At 34.2% G+C, this 17,545-nt stretch overlaps 1 protein-coding gene across 1 annotated transcript; it reads left to right on the plus strand.

Moving 5' to 3' along the window:
• Nucleotides 1-410: 410 nt before the first annotated feature.
• LOC143085261 (uncharacterized) lies at nucleotides 411-13,336 on the plus strand. The gene is made up of 5 exons (XM_076261510.1): nucleotides 411-486; nucleotides 2,111-2,497; nucleotides 2,844-3,043; nucleotides 11,632-11,860; nucleotides 12,880-13,336. The coding sequence occupies exons 1-5, from the start codon at nucleotides 444-446 to the stop codon at nucleotides 13,314-13,316; spliced, it is 1,296 nt and encodes a 431-aa protein (XP_076117625.1). The 5' UTR covers nucleotides 411-443; the 3' UTR covers nucleotides 13,317-13,336.
• Nucleotides 13,337-17,545: the final 4,209 nt, after the last annotated feature.

Below are 17,545 nucleotides of genomic sequence, written 5' to 3' on the forward strand. Positions count from 1 at the left end.
AACCATACAGAAAATCAGATGAATTCAGATGATGGGAATGGTAAAGCAGTTTACACTCTACTTAAGGTATATGCATGCTTCTGATTGTATTGCCCGTTAAGGTCTAGCTAATAAGACTGGTATCATCAGCTTTTGCAAATTATCGCGTTTGTTTGCAGACAGGAAAAACGGAGATAAATTTTCTACCTTGCTATACTGATATTAACCTTGAACAATTATGCTGCTAATTTAATAGTCACGTGGTAAATTTTGTATGATTTCATGAAAATGTTAGGTTTTATTGAGGTTGGGTGATTTTACCTAATTATTCCCGTATACTTTTCTAATCAACACATGTCCAGTTGTCCAAGTCAATGCCAACTCAAGGTAAAGTTCAAACCTGACTGATAACAGCTTAGTGTGTCCTAATATCTATTATCTTCAGACATTCCGGCAGAACCACAATGAAACTTTTACTATTTTTGATTTTGCCCTTAATCGTCAGTGGTAAGTTAAGAATTTTTTTTTAAAGAACACACTTCTTCATTTCTAAATTTTCAACAACTAAATACAACAAATGACAGTTATAGTGGATAGGGTACTTTTTAGGGGGAAACGGTTGATGAGAATTTGAAACCTTGTTACGAATTAAAAAGGGTTGTGTATAGAGAATGCCGCGTATTTTCTTCGAAATGATATAAGCACGGTTGATCTAACTGCTATGTCGCGACGATGGATTATGTATAATCTGGTTTCAATTAAGGAACCTATCACATCAGACAGATATTTGCAGAATTATACGGATCAGTTGTGCATTTCTTTTCACACTGGAGCAATACCTGCAAAACAATCGATCAAAACCAAGCACAGGATCAATTACATTTTTTAACCTCTGGTACAACCCAGGGTTAAACTATACATGCTATATATAAACGAGTCTAAATTGAAAACTACGTTCAAACCTATGATTGCGTTGGATAAAAACCGCATTTTTATACGTGTGTATGTAAAACAAATTTCGTTGTAGAAGGGTCTAAAAACAGCACAAACAACATTTTCCAAAAAACCAAAAAAAATGAAAAAGTATATTTAAACAAAACGCATTTGACTAACAGGTCGAACAACTAATGTTCTTTAACCCTGCTGACTACCATTGGCGATTGCCAAATAAAATTGATCATATGATAAGATGTAACAAAATGGATCTTAATATAAATTTAATACTAAACAGAAAACAAATTTAACTTGTGGCCACGATGTTATGCCACAAACATACGGTGTCAATATTTTGTTAGTACACCAGATCCGGATTTCGACAATAAATGTCTCTTCAGTGATGTTAGGGATCGAAACGGTATATGGAAGGCCATATAAAAAATACCGTCAGTTTTAGATAGACTCTTGAATTTTAAGAGTCATTATAGGATGAATGGATCATATAAACCGAAGGGAAAATATGATACAAGCCCAAACGAAAAAATATAAACGAGTCTAAATTAAAAACTACGTTCAAACCTATGATTGCGTTGGATAAAAACCGAAAATATACAACTCGTCTAAACATCACACCAACAATGTTAGATCTGTAAATTTGCTTTCGCAAATTTTTTGTTCTTCCCTCGCCGGGATTCGAACCCATGCTACTGAGATATCGTGACACCTAATCGCCTGCACTGTAGCCGTCCCGCTAGACCATACGATCACCTGGGCTTCACAATAATAAAGTTTTCAATGGCCGTGTGTTAGCTTTCCTCGTCAGTTTTAATCTAGCGTCGTACTACAGTACATGATATATAAGGCATGGAGATGTTATAGTTACAGATCAGCTCAATTATCTATGATAAATGATTCTACAAATTAATGCAAGATACAGTCACAGAAAATAATTATATTTATAAGTACGTCTAAGGCAGTGACAACTCTACAATATATATATATATATCTAAAAACTTTTTATCTTTTTATGTACTGAAAATGTCATTAGCGTCATTCTTAGAAACATAAGTCAATTAGAAAAGTGTAAACAATGCTTTTTATTCTACTTTTGAAAATTATTGCGTCACCATAGTGGCAGTAGTAAGAAAGTACTGGATACCAAATCTTATTTATTTAAATTTATTTAATTTTCAAGGAGGAGATGACGTTGTTGCATTTACTAAAGGTCGGGCAACACATGAACACCTAACACATGGCGAAATTCTAACATTTGATAAAACAATAACAAACATCAATGCATACTTTTCGGCTGATGGTAAATTTGTTTGCAGTACTCCCGGCTTGTACGCCTTCCATTTATACGCAGTTACCAAAAGCAACGAACACGTATGGTTAGAACTCTTCCGGAATGACGATTATATTGTTTCAGTTTACGGTAACTATGTAGATGCTGGCAATTCTGTGTTTATAAATCTCGAAATGGACGATACAGTTTATATAAAGGCACGTGATAACTACGATAATGTGATTTTTGGAGCAGGCGATGAAGTGTATACTACTTTTACTGGTTTACTGCTGGCAGGTTAGTTTTGTTAGCGAAAGGTATGCTATTCAGCAAACCTTTAGCGTTGTGTTCAATATACACATACATTTCCCTCACAAAAGAATTAAGCTAAAAAGATATTGTATTCAATAATTCCTAACTGCTAATCTAGAATATTTTGTTTGAAGAAATAACTTGGATCTACGTTTGACCGCTTACACTTTTTTTATTTATGAATCACTACCTTTTGATATAGTAACTTTAGTGGTCGTTAATCAAATGACACGAAAGATGACAGTATAAGGTTTTTTTGTGTCAATGGGTTGATTTTATTTTTGTTTGGTAAGCAGGGATGATTTAAAGTCTTCTAAATCTTTTGATCCAGTAAGCGACAATGATGGATTGGATGCTTTCTCTGTTGGACTGAACCACTCAATTAACTTGACAACCAGTCAGCATGTTTTATACGATAGAATTATAGCCAGTAGAGGTGCACCGGCATACGACAAGGACACTGGAACATTCACTGCGGCACATCCAGGTTTATACATTTTTCATTACCACGCACTGGCTACTTCAGATCATGTAAGTTAAACTCAATATTTTTTTTATTCTAGGTGATAGCTGAAGGTAATCTAGTATTTATTTTACATCTCTGGCATGTTTTTAAGGGTAAATTAAGGTGCGTATTAAAATATACATCATACTATTATAATGTTTATAAAGTGTCATAAATATAACACGGATAAACTCTTCTGCAACTTGGACAGTTTGGCTTGCTCAGGTTGCTTTTAAACTTAAGCTTTCCGAGTTTGTGTTAAATTTTGTATACAACATAGTCGTGTTGAAATTTCAAAAGAAACCAGGCTTATAATTTTGTACGCCAAATGCATTTTTCGTCCAAAATCAGTGACGCTCGAATTAAATAAGTTAAAAGCTAAAGGTTAAAATCATTACGGCCGTCATTAGTCCGGCTGATTGGTGCAGATATAGAGCAGAATTACTCACTTGATGAGGAAAGCATGAGACTTTGCACAGCAGTTCTTGGTTGTATACCCTTTGATTTCAGCTATGAACCTACTACAAATCCAATATGCCATTTTCAAGATGGCGGAAAAACATTATAAAATAAAAAAATAATTTCGGAATTTAAAGAAATGATTCTTTAAAAATGGTCTTCATGTTCTTGATAGTTATCAAAGGTACCAGGATTATAAATTTGTTATGTTGCTGTTTAAAGACTCCGTTGTTGGGGTTGTGCTTTGATTTGCACTGTATCCTGGTGAAGGTGACCGTTGCCTGAAATAACCGAGTTTGTCCTTGGAGATGCTGACCATTTTCCTCATGAGCTATATGATCTTTGGCTCTGTGGGGGCATTAAACTTGAATGTATTTCTATCTGGTGATCTACCGCGATTGTATTGCTCATGGGATTTTTCACGTGTATATTGATCAGGTTATCTTCCACGATTATATTGGTCAGAAGGCCCAAGTTTATATTAATCGGCCAATCCACGATTACGCTTATTAGTTGAAAGCATCAGCTAGTTTTGTGACAATATGAGTGAGGTTACGCACCTCATTTTCCAAAGGAATGCTTATATTCCCTTTATCGGTCGGAGATACTACGCAATAAGCAAAGAAGACTTGGCGATGGGCATAATTGGCGCTTTGTGGTGCATATATTGCCATCTGGTTTGCTATTGAGGTTTCCAATTGTTTTAACAACTTGTTGATCGTTTCTGGATTCCTCTCTATAACATGCCTTGCAGAAGCTTTGTCTTTACATCCTTGATGGAATGCTTTGGTTCCAATCTGGTCTGATCGTCTTTCGTGCTAACACGCTGCTTCAATGCTTTTCTTTAGGCCTAGGAATTATCATCTGTGTTAACCTTGCGAGCTTACTTGGAATCATCATCTGTGTTTACCTTGCGAGCGTACTCCAAGGCAACATCGGCCAGGCAATCTAGGAGCCTACACACCTTTTCCCTGTTTTCCCATTGCCTTCTACCAGCAGTCTGTTCAAATTTGTAAATGAACGCCTACCAAGTCATGGGTCCTCTTCCACTAAATATTTGCATTTTTGGGAGCTGCGGGCTTCTGCTCCAGTCCCTCGCAACAGATATATCTTGCCATCAGGTATATTCTCTCTCCAAAGAAGAGTCTGAAAAAAAAGCTGGTACCGCGCTCTTTTGGTTTCCTCTGCCCTTTCCTGGATCGGTCAGTGGAGTCAGCTTGCTGTTGAGGCAAGCCTGTTAGAGCTTCAGGAGTTGAAGAGGTTGTCATAGTTGGAGTCATAAATGAGGGAAGAGAAGGATTTGCCATTGACTCGACAATTATGGTACTTTCAGTAGATCAGCATTGGAGATACTAAATGGGATCAGCTTACAGCCAATTAATTCTGTAATGGTGTGCTGCTCTGAACGAAATGTGATTGACTTATAGTAGGTGGTAAGTGTGCATAAGAAGAAACAGAAGCCATTTGCTGGTATCCTTGATCAGTACTAAAGGGTTCTAATATGTTCTTAAATGAGGTTGTTGTTGACTAATTTGAACTGTCTCATACAGGGCCTAAAGCAATGATATATGACTTCCGACTTTAGGTGAAGACACCCCCTTGGCCTTCAACAGAGATGCTACGGTTGATGGTTCATGCGAACTAATTGAGGAAAGAACCAAGACAGAGAGTTTGCTATGTACTTTTGGTGTACTTGCGTTGTACTGGCTAAGGTCAAATTTTGGCTTAGATGATGTGTCTATTGCATGTATTTTAACTTCTTTAATTTGTTGTCCACTAATTTACTTACAACAGATGACAATCGTTGGAAAGTAGTACCCTGCTGTTCAAATTCACTTTTAAATTGAACTGTGTCTCCTTCCACAGTTGTTTTCAGCTTGTCCATCCGTCTCACCACAAAGTTGAATTTCAAATTGGTATGACCATCAATTCCGCCAAGCGCTTACTACAAGCTTTGTGGTCTATCCCGTCTTCAGACCGCCGAAGTTGCTGAGATATTGCTCCCAACAGTTCATTATTGATATTCATTGCCTCTCTCTGTTTAGATTGCATCGTTATGAGACCATCAATTCGCGCTTCGCTCTGTTTTGTATTGCAGTCAATATCAGCTGTTCTTTTCTTCACATCCCCAAGTGATTCAGTGTCTGCCATTTTAATTTACTTGTCCTTGTTGTCCTCAATTCCTGCCATTTCCCTGATATGTGTTTATACAATTCTCAAGTCACAGTATCTGTAATACTAAAATAACGAGGTCCAAGTTATCTGCCGTCATGAGGTAAAAACTACATATCAAAGAATTCAACTTTATATATAGCTAATATAGGACAATGGTGTTGATTAAGAATTACACAACTCCAGACCCTTTTGTTTTCCACATCATCAATAATATTGCGAATAATTATCAAGTTCCGGATCTTATTCGTTACCGATACTAATAGTATATTCACCTGTTACCTGTTACCTTATCTGTACGTTCCGCATCTGACAGGCGCAGCACCAAACGGTGTATTTAAGATTTTGCTATATACACGGCTCATAATCACAGGGTTGACACTACTAAATTCATTCATTGTCACATTGTTCCCTATTGTAGTTTTTTAATCAGTATGACTTTCTAAGATGACAATACGAATACTAAAAATCTGGACTTAAAATAAGACGTATAGGTACATTTTTCAATTTCTTAGGCGGCATGACGTAAAACAGTGAATCAAAGATTTCAACTTTATTTATAACTTAAATAGAACAATGCTGTTGATTGAAAAATACTCCTTCCAGGCCCTTTTGTTTTCCAAATGATTAATATTACCAATAATTGATAAGTTCCAGGTCGACGGGTTCAAACAGAAAAATTTTGAAAGCAGAGAAAATTGTGCATCTTATAATCGGCATGACTTTATCAGATGACAATACCAATACTTAAATAAGGCTTGCGCATAGTTATGTATTTTATTTCAGTCACGGACCCGCGATTTCATGGGTGTGTTCTAGTTATATTTCAAATTGCAAAATATTGCAATCAAAGAAATAAGATGGGCACTGAATAATATCTTACGGCATATAAAACTCAAATCACTTTTATGTGTTACCCAAGACAAAAAATATTGCAGCTTTTAATGAAAGGTACTACTGCAGTTTTTTTTATGAAAGCTACTACTTTGTATATTGAATGACAAGCCAGGCAAAAACAAAAGGACCAAATTGGAACCGGGACTAAATTTCACGATACTTAATTTTAGGTCTATTCTGTATAATGAATATTTGCTGATTTTTCAAGGCGGCCATTTTGAAAATAGCCGCCATTTTGAATTTCAAAGATAGATCAAAACAAAATCTTGCTAAGTACACCAAACTATTCAAATATGTTGAATTTTGTGCTTCCAGCTTCAAATCCACTGTGGTTTGTGTAAAATTGGAAAATATTTTAAGAATGTATAGCGGCCATCTTTAAATAAGCCGCCATATTAAATGTTGAGGGTGGGCCCATAGCTAATATTGCTCAGTACACAAAAATGTACCATCATCCAAAATTTGGTGCTTTCTTCATTAATTGAGCATTTTTTCACCAATCTGCCGGACTACATAACGAGATGGAAAATCAGTTTCACAGATGACGACGGATATTTTCTAATTCACGTAGTCACCATTCCGTCCCCATTCATTAAATATGCCTATCGAATTAGACTCACCACTGGTTTTTAGTACTGCAACCAGAGGTCATTTTGTAAAACCGTAATGGTCCGGAAGAACACATACGTAAATCATATGATATATCGATGGAAAGAGGAAAACATGTACAATAAGAAAAGTTTGGTCTTAAAAATCCAGAGTGGTCACATTTTTATGAAATTGAGGTCAAAGGTCAGACCTAAAAATATCAATATTTCAACCACAATGACAAAAAGGAGAAATTTTCTGATATCTATTCAAAAGAATGCTACAAAAGTGGTTCAATCATAAGCATATGATATAAACGATGGTTAAACGTCAAAATTGACTACATATATGAAGAGCTGCCGTTACAAAATGGCGTTGGTCTGGAACATTCTGATTTTTTTTCATTTATGACGTAGCAAAAGAAGAGATGGCCTTGACCTTTTCACTACATAAACTTTCATATTGCTTATACTTTTTCACTACAGTGTATTACAGAATTATTTTCGTAACTATAAAACACCAGCTTATCAAATTATTTCAATATTTTTTCTATGTTTGAAAAAAAAACAAAATTCAAGCACTGAAAAAGTGTTTTCAATTTTGCATCTAAAATGTTGTTTATTTTGTGAAAATTAGTATCTAATTCAAGAAAAATACATATTGTGTATTCGCAAAGTCTGCACAGATCAGTTATAACACAAAAAATACCATAGTCAACCGAGGCGAATACGAGGTTTAAAAAAATCATAAGTTTTACCTGCATTGATTTAGCGTTTGGTTGAGTTGGTGGATGGACATTGTCTTAGTAGAATTATCCTGGTGAAAAAGTATAGACTCATCATTTTTTTAGGGCGGTGATGGAAAATAATACAATGTTAAGCCAATTTGCTTATGTTGTCATTTAAAATCTGTCATGACCCTTTTAAAAGCGTCATACAATAGCTTTAGTCTTCATTAAATAGGTATAAGAATCAATCTTTTCGTAATCATATGCGGATTCAGTACGCGTATTAGCATTACAACACACTTCCCTTTCTTTGACACGAACAAGTTCGGCGCAGGACAGAGTTTGTTCAAAGCAAACACAGCTTTTGAGCACAAAGATTAACCTTTGCAGGTACAATTTAATCTTGTAAGTAATCTGATGACATTTGTCCCATGAAAAATGTTGGGGTTCCCGGTCAAATTTTTGAAATAATTTGGAACACGAACTGGACCTTTTTTCCTATGGTACAATGAAACAGCCGCCATGATGCACCGTCAGTCAATTGAAAAGTGTTATCTTGACCTCTCTTCACTGTCATCTTACGCATTCTGGAATCAATTGTGGAAAGATAATACAATTGAGAATGGAAATGGGGAATGTGTCAAAGAGACAACAACCCGACCATAGAGAAGACTACACCCGACTGCCACCAATGGGTCTTCGGTGCAGCGAGAAACCTGAAAGTCTGCTTGTGCCATGGAATGAAACGTTTCTTACTATCATTTGTCTTACTGACTGTATTCAATTTCTCGACACGTTTTTAAATCAAACAACCCCATTGTGTTTTGAAACGATGCCATCTGAAGCGTAAATACCGTCTTGATTCGGTCAAACTCGTGCATGGCAATGCCTGTCAGGTATAGTCTTACCTCTGCATAGGAAACACAAACGCCCTGTGAATACAAAGTTTATATCAATGTTAGTGACCCATATTCCCATATTCATGATATTACTGCTCGGCCAATCCCAAATGTAATGGGGCTAAATTTGCTACAATTTCTAAATGAGAAATACTTTTTTATGAGAGAACAGATCATCACTAACAATCGTTATCAATGAAATGACAGCAAGTTTTAGTTCTTATTTTTCAGTAACTGTTTTATCTGATTGCACAGGTGTTGACTTCAATAAGTACTTGGTAATGCATTCTGAAAGGTAAACTGTATTTGAAAATAAATATGTACTCGCGATTATTTTTACCATGTCATGCAGAGATAAATGATAACTAACATTATAATACCTCAAAAGACTGTCAACACGTTCAGACGACTCAGTTTTGTGTAGTTTTCCTTCGTTTTTAAAGGTTATGCTTTTAAACTCCAAAAAAACCTGTTTTCAATCCAAACTACAAGTAGTAAACTGAGCGCGAGATCGAATAAAAGTGTCAGGTTGTGAGGACACATATGGATCAGTTTGATCACATATATGGTAAAGTCGCAACAATTTTGCCATTTGGTGTAAGTCTTATAACTTCACTGATGATTTACAACTCTTTCGACATAGGAAAGCAAAATATCAAGAGAAATTGGTTGTAGGATCACCTTGTCACATACCAAATCTCTGCAAAACTTCAATAGTACTTTCCCCCCGACCGCTTGCATGTATATTAATTGCTCTGAGGTTGAGCATGGATATACAATGTATTTTGTCCACACAATATCAACTAGTCATTATCCGGAAAAAACATCTTATCCGAAGGTTTTGGTTAATTTTTATAAAAAGTCAAAATTTTATTGACTAAATCTGAGACTACTATAACAGTCTCAGACTAAAATATAATAACTTTTTTTACAGAAAATACACGAAAGAATTACTATTCCCCGGGCGCTCCCGGGCGCTTTTTAGTAGGACCGTACTATTATATTCAAATCTCTCAAAAAATAAATTAAATTACCCTAGAAAAAGTACATGTAATAACATCGAAACTATCAAATGCATTGCTAAGGAAAAAAAAAAAAAAAAAAGGGTGGAGCTGAATAGCGGATAGGTAATTTCCGAAATTAAAAAAGGTACAAATGATGTTTATATTTTTGAGTTTTTGACAATATTGTTTGGAATTTGCCCAACAAAATTTGCATGCAGTATTGCAATAATATATTTTGTTCTCTCAAATGTCTAATACTGTTTATGAATTATAAATTTTCTCGTTTTTAAAGAAATATCGTTAAATTTCCATCTGAAAAACAGCCAACTTTTAGTTTGAAAGTTTTACTCGAGGGTGGTATTATGATTATGCAATCATCATTCCGATGATCCTTAATGATATGTGCATCAAAAATATTTTGAATATGAAAATAGCGGAAGATTTAACAAAAACATTTAGTTTTGGGAATTTAAAATGACTACCCAAAACCGTAAATTGAGTGGTACCCCAACAATGTGACCATAGAAACTTTTTACGACAAGACGGAAATTAAAACATAGATATTATTCTATCATTTAAAACAATTTGCAGCCTTTTGTTATTCCGGAACATTAAACTCGTTAACAAAGCGTCTTTTCAAGGTCAGTTGCAGTTCTATTTCTACACGAGCAAAACGACGGATGCTACATGTGGAGCATAATCTGCTTTCACTTCCGTAGCACATGATTTAACCCCCTTAGATATGTGACGTAGTTCCAGTTGTTCGGTTCGTTCGTTCGTGTCTCATGTTTCTATGTCGTATTTTTACATGACATTGTCAGTTCGTTTCCTGAGATTGACTATCCATTTGGTATCTATAATACTAAAATTACGAGGTCCAATTTGTTAGCCGTCATCACGTAAAAACGACGAATCAAAGAATTCAACTTTATATACAACTAATATAGTACAAAGGTGTAGATTAACAATTACACCACTCCAGGCCCTTTTATTTTCCACGTTATTAATATTGCCAATAATAAGGAAGTTCCGGGTCAAGTCCGATACCGATACCAATAGTATAATCACCTGTTACCTATTACCTTATCTGTACGTTCCGCATCTGACAGGCGCACCACCAAACGGTGTATTCAGGATTAATATTCTATATACACGGGTCATAATCACAGGGTTGACACTACTAAATTGTCAAATTGTTACCTATTGTAGTATTTTAATCCGTAAGACTTTCTAAGATAACAATACGAATACTAAAAATCTGGACTAAAAATAAGTTTCAATTTGTTAGCGGGCATGACGTAAAACAGCGAATCAAAGAATTCAACTTTATTTAGAACTAATATAGGACAATGCTTTTGATTAAAAAATACTCCATTCTAGGACCTTTTGTTTTCCAAATAATTAATATTACCAATAATTGATAAGTTCCAGTTCGACGGGTTCAAACAGAAAGATTTGAAAGCAGAGAAAATTGTGTATCTTATAATCGGCATGACTTTATCAGATGACAGTACTAATACTAAAATAAGGCTTGCGCATAGTTATATACTTTAATACAGTCACGGACCCGCGATATAACGGGTGTGTTCTAGTCTCTCTTAAATGTATTGTGGGACCATCATTAATGTTTTAATATGAAATATAGTGTGAAGATCTAGTTTATGTTACATTACCAATTGCATGAAATTAAAAGTGTAATTGTGGTTGTGTAAGTCAAAATCATTAAATATAACTTAAATGCAGTGAGGTTTGACAATTTGTGAATCAATTGAGCGAATGTTTATATTATAATTAAAAAAAAAAAAATGTTTAACGTGACTATATGCCAGTGTTGATTGCTACTATCTATATCTCTTAATGCTTCACAGAAATTGTGGTTAGATTTGTACTATAATGACCAGTATATCAACTCAGCATATGGTAAAACACCGAACGAGTCCGCCGATGCAGGTAACACCGCAATTATAAACCTCCATACAGGAGATAAAGTATTCGTCAGATCAAGAAGAGCAGGTGGAATTTATGGTGACATTGGAACAAATCAAACTTATACAACATTCTCAGGTTCTATACTGTCACCGTCAACAGATTACATCGGTACGTTCGATGAATGATTCAAGAAAAGGAATACTAAATCATTTAAAAAAAGTTTGTAGTGAGGCTCATATTGCTTAGTCATTAGTTCTATATGTTTTTTTTTTATACTGATATTTGTCTTTTGGTCTTTTTTTCTTTTTTTTTGCCATTGACTTGTCAATATAAAACAGATTTATTCATTTGACTTATGAGTTTAAAATTCCCTTTGGTCTTGTCACCTCTTTTTTATTTAAAAAAACAAACTTAGTCCCTTATATTTACGTTTGTTTTGAATAATGTTGTCCAGCAATTATTGTCGGAACAATTCGCAATTGTATGTCATTGAACTTTGTAATCTAATCAGTTATAAAATACTGATGTTAGCCCAACAGTATTTGTAGTTTCAAAGGTTCTGAGTGTTCCTTGTGAAATAAAATTGTGAAGATGACGTCAGATGCAATTGATGATGTGTTCATTATGTTTTACTTTCATTTTTAGGGGCTTTAAAAACCACATTTTGGTGAAAAAACAAAAGATTAACATGATATAGTCGTTATTGTGAATGACTCATTGTTGCGGTTAAATTTTGCAAACATTGCGCTATATAAGGTTTTAAAACAACAATATAATTGTTTGATTGATTGTCGGTTGCTAAACGTCCAGAAGCAAATATTTCATGCATGTACATGACGAGAACAACAATATAGTATAGACAGCAACGAATGATACACGAATAGTAAACAAACAAGTCTTTATCAACTTTTGGACATGTTTATCATTAGATTAAGTTCATAGAAAAAACACTATGCATATAAACTTCATAAACTCATGAACAAGAAAGATTTCCCCTCACAATTATTTACATTGAATTGTCATCATGTTCACCATGAGATGTTCACCAAAATTGATATGACAGTCTGCATGCTTCTTATTATTTTGTAATGCATCTTTAGCCAGTTCTATACATGAATAACTCTTTAAAATGTTTCTACAGAAATGCATAACAAGATTGACTAAATGTTGTTTTTCGTTCATTATAGAAAACGGCCAGGCGGAAGAGATAGCTTTTTCTGTTGGGATTTCAGCTCATCATACACAGGCACAGGGTCATACAGTAATATTTAACAGAGTTTTCACAAATCATGGATTAGGGTATGACACGAAAACGGGAAAATTTACCGCGAAATATAGTGGTATATACGTCTTCCATTTCCATGCTTTGTATCACTCAGATAAACCAATTTGGATTGACCTTTACCACAATTTAATGTATGTGAACTCTATTTATGGCCACGTTCCATCTGGTTACGTCACCGGAAGTAATTCCGCGTCCCTGGAGCTGCTACAAGGCGATGAGGTATTTCTGGACATAAAAAGCCACAACACAGCCTTATATGGAGTACCTACTGAAATTTTCTGTACATTTTCAGGCTATTTGTTGGCACTATTACCCAAGTACCAACCAATCATTGGTTGATTCAATAAAACTTTAAAATGCACTTTTCCCGTGTCACTATCTTAATTTAACCACCACTAGGACAATCTGAAACATGCACAGCTTACTGCATAAAAGTTATATGATTAAGGTGCAGTTCTTATTTTAGATTTATTGTTTTTTTCGGAATTGTTATCCCCAATGGCCAGAAAGAAAAAAATATATATACTGAACTTATTAAAAGTGTGGTGACTTTGTTGATTGCACCCCATTAAAATTGAACAGAAATACCACAAATACAGCAAGTTTTGAAGTCTCGAAATTGACAAATCATTGACGTGGAAAGTGCCGATATAATAGAACTGAACAAATATTATTCCCCGCCGAATATTGTAGAGTGAACACTACGTTTTCTAGAATGTGGATGAGTCAGTACAGAAATCAATATGTCCATACCTTTTCAGTTGAACTTTTTATTATTAGAAGTCTCGAAATTGACAAATCATTGACGTGGAAAATGCCGATATAATAGAACTGAACAAATATTATTCCCCGCCGAATATTGTAGAGTGAACACTACGTTTTCTAGAATGTGCATGAGTCAGTACAGAAATCAATATGTCCATACCTTTTCAGTTGAACTTTTTATTATAGACTGCTACCATGAAGTTGTGGTCCGACCAACTTGACATTTGGTACATATTTACATTGTGGACATGCTCGTTTTAAAATATTTAGCAAATTAAGTGTTTGCCTAGCTATATCGCTGATAATAAGATACAAATATGATAGTCTGAGCATGACATTGCGTTCGTTGAAAATCTCTCTCTATATATACTCTTTTGATCTTTATTGTACGTTAGCTTTAAAGGAAATAATAGTATTGCAAAAATGCCAACAAATATTGCAATGTAGAGAATTAAAAGATGAAAATATAATACCACGATGACCATACCAAACATGGTTGGCGTTGAGTAGCAAAAAAAGGAATTAAGGCGACGGTAGTCTACCAATGTTCACATTCTGTGAATCGAGTAAAAAGAGTTAAATATAGGAAACGAACAAAAAATGGGAAAATAGCATGAACACTAATAGGAGCGAGAATGGGTACTTGGACAGGTCAATCGTCTACTCCGAAGCGTGCATCACACGTCATGAAAACATATTATATCCCTCTACTGAAATCTGTATTTGAACTAATATGAGGCAGGCATAACCTGTGAATGGGTACGAAGTCTGTATGTATTATTTTCTTACCTCAAACATGTTAATAAAGGAAACAGGTATACCGTAACGTTCCCGATTTCGGTTCTGTGGTTAGGGATTTAGCTGTGACGTTGTTTAAATTATGACGTCATATTCAATGTAAACAAAAGAAACGCTTCCATCAGGTAACGTTTTTTTCAAATCAAACAATTATTAAAAATGAAATTGTATTGAATTCCAATCTTATATTTTACTAGACTGATACATAAAATTTTCTTTTTAAAGTCTCATGCAAACAAGACAGATTTCTGCGCAAATGCGGGGAAAACCGGAACAGGAACTAGATCTGAAAAAAAAAGTTAACGATTTTGAGTTCATTAGTAGAATGAAAAATTCGGGAAATTTTCCCGATTTTTTTTTTTTTATTGATTTTTCTACCGTAATTGGGGACTTCGTCCCCATATAAATACGTGTCGTAAGTTATAGCTGTTTCAAACTACTATCTAATCTCCAGAAGGAAATCTGTCAGGAAAATATTATCAGGATATAAATAGGTCGGACTCCAAGGAACACATTTATCTTAAATATAGATAGATAAGTTTACCTCTCCCACTTTATCAAAACTTTTTCAAAACTGAGACATTTGTCTACATAAATTGAAAGCTTGGAATCATAAATTTTAGATATATTACTGGTAAACAAATACAAATGAATGTATAAGCTCTTTCTAAATAATTTACCAAGTTTTATTTTTACACCACAAAGTATAATTGCTTTACTTTATTTATACTCCATTCCATCAGAAAACAATCAAACAGTTCCATTTCAATTGTTATATCAATATTAAAAAACCCAACACGTTTGACAATATGAAGCTCTTATAAAAGATAAAGATTGGTAACTCTGACATAATTTGCAATTTCGAACTCAGCTTAACCATGAGCAAGAGTGCCTTTTCTGTGTATTTTGTTATATTTCTAAACAATTTATAGGAATCAAATAAACAAAAGCAATTAAATCACTAACAAAAATATCCCTTACAAATGACGCGCACGCCTCTATATTTGGTAAGAGCGTACTTTGAAAGGTCCTAATTACTGTCAGACAATTTTCACCTCATTGCATGGATCAGTGTTTAAGTTTTCGTGATCAAAGCTATATCTTAGATACTAAAAAACAATAAGTCTTCTTGGTAATGAATGAATGAATCTGTCCACGTGGCAGGTATTATCTGACCTTGACCTCATTTTCATGGTTCAGTGGTTTAAGTTTAGTGTTTGTCTTTCAGTATTTTTTTCTAATGGTGTATGCAATATTTAAGGATGTATATATCAGTTTTATGGTTTTATTTGACATTGAACTCGGGTGTTAAGTTTTTTAGTTTGGTCAGTTTGTTTGACAAAATATGTCATCTATATTTGGTTTATGAAATGATTGTAAGGTGTCCATCTTACAGTTATCATCTGACCTTGATCGCATTTTTATAGTTTATTAGTCAGTGTTGATATTTCTGGGTTAAGTTTGTTTCTTAGATACCAAATGCAATAGGTTAACCATATTAAGAGCAAATAATGACTATAATGTTGGTGGACGTTTAACACCCGAGGGTACCACCAGCTCAGTAGTCACCACTTCGGTGTTGACATGATTATCAATTATATGGTTTAGACGACACGCGCGTCTGGCATATATACAAAATTTAGTCCTGGTATCTATGATGAGTTTATTTATTTATGCTTATTCATGTAAATTTAATTTTGCAAAAGTATGAATTATTCGTTATACTAAGGACTATATTATTCCAGGCATATATTACTAAAGCCATATTTTGGCACAACTTTGGGTCCTCAATGCTCTTCAACTTTATCCTTGTTTGGATTTTAAGCTATTTTGATCTGGGCGTCACTGATGAGCTTTATTTAGACGGAACGCGCGTCTGATGTATCTAATTATAAGCCTAGCCCGTTCATCAAAAGAGGATGTTTTCCTAAAATCATAACTTAAAGTTTTTAACAGTGTGATAATGGAACAAAAATTTCCAAGTCTGCATACGCACACGACATTTGATGTTTTTGATGTCGTTTGACATTTAACTTTTAGTGTTGAAGGTAGATGTGAATCGTCGCTTTGGCCGTTCGTCTGTCCGTGTGTCTGCAACCAAAAAAGAAAATAGATTGGAAATTAAGTTGAGAGTCATTTGAAGGGTTTTAATGCAATCTATATGGATTAAAGCTATAAGCAAGCCTTTTAATATGGGAATTAGTATGTCAAAGGTCGAGGTTGCTGTCAAAAAAAGTGGAGTTAAATGAAACTTTTGTACATTTGAAGAAATACGGAAGTGAATAACTCCTATATGCATTTTAGTTTTTTTTTTGTTGACATATTTATTTTTATATTGATTACGATTATAACAAATGTTGACTGATGTACCCCGACTTTTTGTAATTTTTACCTAGTATGTCTGTTTGTTTGGTTCACACATCGTTGTCAATATAATGGACTTAATGCGACTATCAAACAAGTGGTACGTTTAGTAAGCTATGAAACCAGGTTTTATCCACCATTTTCTACATAAGAAAATGCCGGTACCAAGTCAGGAATATATGAAAGTTGTTATCCATTTAGTATTTTTGTAATTTTACTTTTAAGTGTTTTGTTTCTGTTTATTCCTTTAACAGATCTTCCTTTTTAGCACATGTACAATTCTTTTTCAGAAAATATGTCAATGGCAAGTGAAGGTAAATTTAAAACAAGACTGATAACAGTATAGTGTCATATCAGATTGAATCATCAGATATTCTATAAGAAACATGATGAAACTTTTATTTCTTTTGATTTCCTCCTCAATCGAATGTTGGAAGTTAAATGTAAAGTAAATGTGTTTTAGTTAATTCGTATTTGACAAATATTTATAATAATTAGCTTGTTAATTAAATGCATGGTGACCGAGAAGTACAATATTTTTTTAAGATTAAGATATTAAAAGGAAGTTATTGAAAAATCTGAATTTTACTGTTCAATTGTACCTAAAACATTGCATATGATCCAAATCATAAATCTATATC

This window comes from Mytilus galloprovincialis, chromosome 8 (assembly GCF_965363235.1).
Source record: "Mytilus galloprovincialis chromosome 8, xbMytGall1.hap1.1, whole genome shotgun sequence".
NCBI classification, from domain to species: Eukaryota; Metazoa; Mollusca; class Bivalvia; order Mytilida; family Mytilidae; genus Mytilus; species Mytilus galloprovincialis.